The sequence below is a fragment of the Agelaius phoeniceus genome, chromosome 17, assembly GCF_051311805.1.
Source record: "Agelaius phoeniceus isolate bAgePho1 chromosome 17, bAgePho1.hap1, whole genome shotgun sequence".
Classification (NCBI taxonomy): Eukaryota; Metazoa; Chordata; class Aves; order Passeriformes; family Icteridae; genus Agelaius; species Agelaius phoeniceus.
This window is the reverse complement of record NC_135281.1, coordinates 7,137,701-7,143,798: the sequence shown is the minus strand read 5'-3', so window position 1 is coordinate 7,143,798 and position 6,098 is coordinate 7,137,701. Positions and strand designations below refer to the sequence as shown.

The 6,098-nt window shown below is 53.5% G+C and overlaps 1 protein-coding gene across 1 annotated transcript; it reads right to left on the bottom strand.

The window, feature by feature from the left end:
- Window positions 1–792, bottom strand: PI3 (peptidase inhibitor 3). Its single transcript, XM_054644611.2, has 3 exons — window positions 635–792; window positions 320–481; window positions 1–167 (listed from the first exon to the last, which is right to left on the bottom strand). The coding sequence occupies exons 1-3, from the start codon at window positions 747–749 to the stop codon at window positions 163–165; spliced, it is 282 nt and encodes a 93-aa protein (XP_054500586.2). The 5' UTR covers window positions 750–792; the 3' UTR covers window positions 1–162.
- Between the last annotated feature and the right edge of the window lie 5,306 nt (window positions 793–6,098).

Genomic DNA, 6,098 nt, shown 5'->3' with positions numbered 1-6,098 from the left:
TTGAGAAAAGCCTCTTTTATTTGTGGAAAGAGCCGTGGGGAGCAGAGGAAGAGGGGAAGGGGCGGCACAGAGCACAGTGCAGCAGCTGTCACAGGGCGCTATTGGAGCTGAGCTGCGGTGGCAATGCTGAGATGACCCGCAGTCCATCCTGGAAGCCGGAGCTCACACTGAGAACGGTAGAGAAAGGAAGATGTGGGCGTTCACCCCAGCCCACGTTTGTCCACCAGGGGCCTGCCGGGAGGCTCTGGCAGCTGGGCACAGCCCCCGAGCATCACACCCCGCTCTGCACCGGGAGCAGCCGGGGCTCTGGAGCTCCTACCGTAGGAGACGGGGATGGAGGGTGGCTTGGAGAGGCATTTCCTCCCGCAGAAGGTGCGGCAGCACTTCTTGCCGCGGGGGCAGTGCCGGTCTAGGAAGCACTGATTGGGCGGGTTGTGCAGGGCGCAGATGATGCGCACCGGGGGGCAGGACCAGGCGCTGCCTGCAGGAGACGGGACCGGTTGGCTCCGGGGCAGCACTGGGGAGATGCTGCCCGGCAAACACCCCTCTCCCCTCCCATAGGATCCATGTGAACACGGCTCCTTCGCAGCCCCTGAGCTTTTCCTCCCCTGCCTCATCCTCGGACATCTCCTACCTGTCGGCAGCTCTGCCCAGAGGATGAGCATCCCCACCAGGAGCAGGGCGGCCACCGCCTTCATGCTGCCGTGTCCCCGAGGCGTGCGAGCGTGGGCGGTGCGGGACACCAACATTTAAACCCTTGGGCAGGTCGGGGGTGGGGAGCGGGCCGGTGTTGGTGCCTCTTTCCTCTGCCTGTTGCGTTGTGTTTTCCAGAAAAGCCTCTTGCGCAAGGTTCAGATGTGATTGTTTGATTGCTCAAAAAGCGGCTCTTGTATTGCACAACTCGCACCTAGGGCAGAGGGACAAGCCAAGGGACATGTGCCAGGGCATTGTCCACCCTAACAGGCAGTGGAGCTGCTTTCTCCTGGGCAGGTGTCTTCTCTAGGTATCCTTTTTCAGGAGAAACCCTTGTGGTGCCTGTGTTCTCCTCTGGGGTTCTGTTCAATGGGTTTCCCTCTGTACTTTGCTTGCAAACCAAACCTTACAGCATGATCCAAATCAGCATGAGGCTGCCTGTGCCTTCCCAGGGATGATCCTTCAAGATTTTTCTCAGAGGTACCTTGTCCCAGCCCCAAATCCTCCTTACTCCTGCCCCACTGGGAGTTTGTGTAGGGAAAGCAGCTTTGGCTCAGCCCAAGGTGAGTCTTTCCCAAGCTCTGGGGGGGGTCACCTGAACCCCAGTATCTTCTCTGGTGCCTTCTGCCATATAGGAAGCAGGCTGGTGCTGGAAGAAGGTGGCTGATCCCCCTGGGGTAGGATAACCCACTCCTCACAGACCTGTCATCAGCCATGATGCAGCACAAGGACAGCTTGATGGAGCCCTGACTCTTGATGGCTGTGAGGATTAGGGGCTGTATTCCTTGTTTGGATGGCAAAGGTCCCAGCACCCATTCCTCCCTCCCAAGGAAATTGTAACCCTGCCCTGGCCTCCAGGTAAATCTGTTTTCTTTAGGTGCCCTTGGGCAATGGGAAGTTACTCCATTTCCCACCAATTGGTCAATGTCCCACTCAGCTTGTGTAAGGGGTTCCTCAAATATTTCTGTGGGACTTCTGTGGCTGGCAGGAGCCCAAGCTGTCCTGGAGACAGGCTCTGGGAATGCCTGGGTAGGGAAAGGCTCCCACAGCCAACCTCCCCCAGCCCTGCAGAGGGCAGCCGTGATCTCACAACCAGGCAGGGACAAAGAGCAGCAAAAGCTCAGTATCGCCTCTACTGGTCTGGGCAAAAGCCCATTATCACCTCTACTGCTCTGTGCAGCCCCTGAGCCCCCCAGAACTGCACTGATCCAGCCCCTGGAGCTGCCACTTTCCATCCAGGGCATGGTGGATGTCTCACTGTGCCCTTTCCTGCTCAGACTTCCATTCCCAAGTCACAACAGGCCCCGTTAACTTGGCCTGACCTAACCTGGTATCTGTTAATTACTGTCCAATTTCCCTGTGGATTCTGTGGCTGCAATTAGCTCTTTGTGAAGTCATTTATTAAATAACGTGCAGATGATATAGCCAACCCAAAAAGATTTTCTGGCCTGTGCACCAGCAATGTAGCACTTTTGATGAGAAATACAAGCACTGGAATAATTTTTAAACAATCCATTGCCATTCAGCTGCTGTTGGGGCTGAAGAGGGCATGGCTGTGCTCACAGCTGGTGCCAAATCTGGCTGAGGTCATGTTTGGACCTCTGCCTCCAAGACAGGAGAAAATATCAAGGACCAAGGCTTGGATTAAGCTGCAGAGAAGATGGAAAGGACAAGGGAGGGAAACGAATTCGCCTGAAGAACATTCTATAGTGCTTTATTCACAGCAGGGGGGAAGTGTGAACTCTTTTTGTTACAAACTCACAGGAAATAACCAGGACCCAGCATTTCTGAGCACAGGATTGCCTGCAGTCCTCATGTTGCATTCTGTTACCTGTGCAGCACCCATTGCCCCAGCACCCTCAGAGCAGTCCCCATCCCACATGGCTCATGCTCTTCTCCATGAAATGTCCCTCCTTCCAAAGCTGCAAGGCCCCAGTTGTGCAGTGCTTGAGGGTGTTGTGGCAGATGCTTTCTCCCAGCCAGAGCAGGGCTCTGCAGTCTGTATTCCCTGGGGAGGGAAAGGAGGGACACCAGGAGCCCCTGATCCCCCAGCCTTACCCTGGGGGACAAGCACCCCAGGAACAGCTTGTGCCCCACCAGGTGATGCAAAGCTTTCAGCCTGATGATGAGCTCCATCCATCCATGCAAAGCTTTTAGCCTGATGATGAGCTCCGTCCATCCCGTCCGTCCCTGCCCGGCCCTGCGAGCTCCCCTCAGCCCCGGGCTGGCTCGAGCTGGCCGCAGCTCAGCCTCCGCCTCCGCCTCCCGCTCCCAAGCGCTGCTGTCTGGTGCCGCCTGGTGAGGAATCTCTGTATAGATGGGCCACGCAGGCTCGGCCCTGCTACCAGATAGGCTCGCACGGGAAACGCCCCTTTTTGTACATGTATAGGGAGCTCCCTCTACATATACAAAGTGTGTACAGACCTTTAAGTGGGACCTGCTCTGTGCAGCACTCCCAGACACTTCCAGCGCAGGAAACCTAGAGCAAACCGTTAACTTTATAATAATTTCCTGTGTAGTATCAACGCAAACAAAAAGAGAGAACGGGATGTGAAAAAATGAGATTTTTTTTTTGTCCTAGAAGAGTCACAGAGAACACATGTAACACATGTATTTGTATTGTAATAATCTATATAAAAACAACAAACTATGAAACGTATTTACATAAGAACCTATATAACGGTTATGTATGGAAAGATATATAATTGTATTATATATATTCTATATATATAAATATTATAATATACATAAATATATAATATATATTTACAAAAGAGAACGACACTCTCTAAAACATATATACAGAAGACTAATGAAGAGCACTCTGTACATATCCAGAAGGATGGCATCCCCGCCTGGCATCTCCAGCAGTCCTGGAAGAAAAGCAAGCGACAGGGTCACCCCAGTGGGGCACACAGGGCTGTTTCCTGTGGTCCCAGGCTGGGACATACTGCCAGAGCAGCATTCTGCTGCCAGCAGGAGCTTGGCTGGGGCTGAGGTCAGGGACCCACATCATGGCCCAAAGCAAGCACAGGGCAGGCTGGGGTGGTGCTTGTGCCTCCAGAACCCAGGGAGCCCCCCTGGGCACCGTGTCCCTGAGCAGGACCACCCAGCCCAGCCCAGCCTGGCAGCAGGGGACCCACCCTGCCTGTGGACAGGGCATGGCCAGTGCCTGCCTGTGCTGCTGCTGCGCTCCATCTTCATCCCAAGACTATGTATGTACTTCTCCTCACCTTTCTCATCTTCTTCCATGTCTTCAACATAATCCTCCATTTCCACCTCCATCTCTTCCTCCATCTCCTCCTCCATTTCCACCTCCATCTCTTCTTCCATCTCCTCCTCCACATCCACCTCCATTTCTTCATCTCCATTCTCTTCAACATCTATAGCCATACTCTCTTCTCTATCAACTTTCATATCGATTTCCATCTCCTCCTCAGTGTCAGTGACAGCCTGCATAGGGAGCAGAACCTCAGAGTGGGGTCCCTGTCCCACAGCATCCCCACAGAGCTCCAGCCCAGCCAGGCAGTTCGGGAGTTTCCACCTCCATGGAATGGCACTGTACCTTCATTGGGACAAAAATTGGCATCCTGCAGGGATGGGTGGCAAGATCCAGGCTGCAGAGACCGTCCAGGACCGTAGACAGAGCAGACAGGACTGAACTGCACTCAAGCAGGGTGACAGTGGATGCAGGGGAGCGAGTGACGGGTTATAGGGCGGGTCAGCACCAGTTATAGGGCGGGTCAGCACCAGGACCAGTCAGCTCAAAGCTCAGCTAGCTGGTCTGATTTCCCTTTCTCCTGCGCTTCCTGCAGGAGATGCCTACAGGAAATTCAGGAATTCACTTACCGTACTGAGGGAGTGAATGTGAACCCTCCTGATTGCTTTGCCTTGGAATGGACCCTGAAGATCATCGTATTCCAACCTGAGCTACCTCCCACCAGAGCAGACAGAGTCCTGTCCCCCTGACCATGGATGTCCCCAGGGATGGAGCATGCACAGCTTCTGTGCACGGCCTGGACCTGTGACTTCCCACCCTCAGAGTAAAAACAACCACAAACTTCCCACCCTCAGAGGGGTGGGAAGTCTGTTTTCCTCAGAGGAAAAACAACCACAAACTTCCCACCCTCAGAGTAAAAAAACCCACAAACTTCCGACCCTCAGTGTAAAAAAAATCATAAACTACCAACCCTCAGTGTAAAAAAACCCATAAACTACCAACCCTCAGTGTAAAAAAACCCATAAACTTCATTTTAACCCAAAACAACCTGCTGCAGTTGAAAGCCATCCCCCCTTCCCCCATTCCCCCCCCTCCCACCACAGACCCTGTTGAACACTCTGTCCCCATCTTTCCTATGGGACCCTTCAAGCCCTTCATGGATGCAGTGTGGCCCCTCCATGGCACTCCAGGCTGATCATCCCCAACTCCTTCAGCCTTTCCTCACAGCAGAGGGGCTCCAGCCCTTGCAGCACCCCCATGGTCTCCTCTGCACTCACTCTAAGAGCTCCAGGTCCTTCCTGTGCTCAGGACCCCAGAGCTGGAGGCAGGGATGGATCCTAGGGGGGCTGCAGCTTCATGGGGAGCAGAGGGGAATTTTGTGTTATCCCCTGAAAGGAACTAAATGCACTAATGAGGATAAAATCAAGAGAATGGATTCAAGAGTCCTGCTGTCAGGGGTGGTTCTTTGTGCAGGGATCCATCAGGAGCAGATCCTGGGTGTCCCTTTGCCTCAGCACCAACCCCAGAGCAGCTCAATGGGCACCTTGGCCAGGCTGTGGCTCCATGCCCAGCTCAGCTCTCAGCTCCCTGTGCTCCTACAAGCAGAGGCTCCAGAGCAAGCCCTGCCCATGGGGACACAGTGTCCATGCCACACTGGCTCCCTCCAGCTGGGGCTGAGCCTGCAGCACCCTGGGGTACCACAGAACAAAGATTTCCCCAAAGGATTTCTGGATCCTGCAGACAGCAGCTGCTGCAAAAGCCAGATTCCACTTCTGACAGAGAAGTTTCTCTGCAAAAGCCAGAATCCACTTCTGACAGAGAACTTCCTCTGCAAAAGAAGAATCCACTTCTGACAGAGAAGTTCCTCTGCAAAAGAAGAATCCACTTCTGACAGAGAAGTTCCTCTGCAAAAGCCAGAATCCACTTCTGACAGAGAACTTCCCCTGCAAAAGAAGAATCCACTTCTGACAGAGAAGTTTCTCTGCAAAAGCCAGAATCCACTTCTGACAGAGAACTTCCTCTGCAAAAGAAGAATCCACTTCTGACAGAGAAGTTTCTCTGCAAAAGCCAGATTCCACTTCTGACAGAGAACTTCCTCTGCAAAACCCCGAATCCACTTCTGACAGAGAAGTTCCTCTGTCATCCTGCAGCCCAGCTGAAAGGAGAGGGACATGTCATACAAATC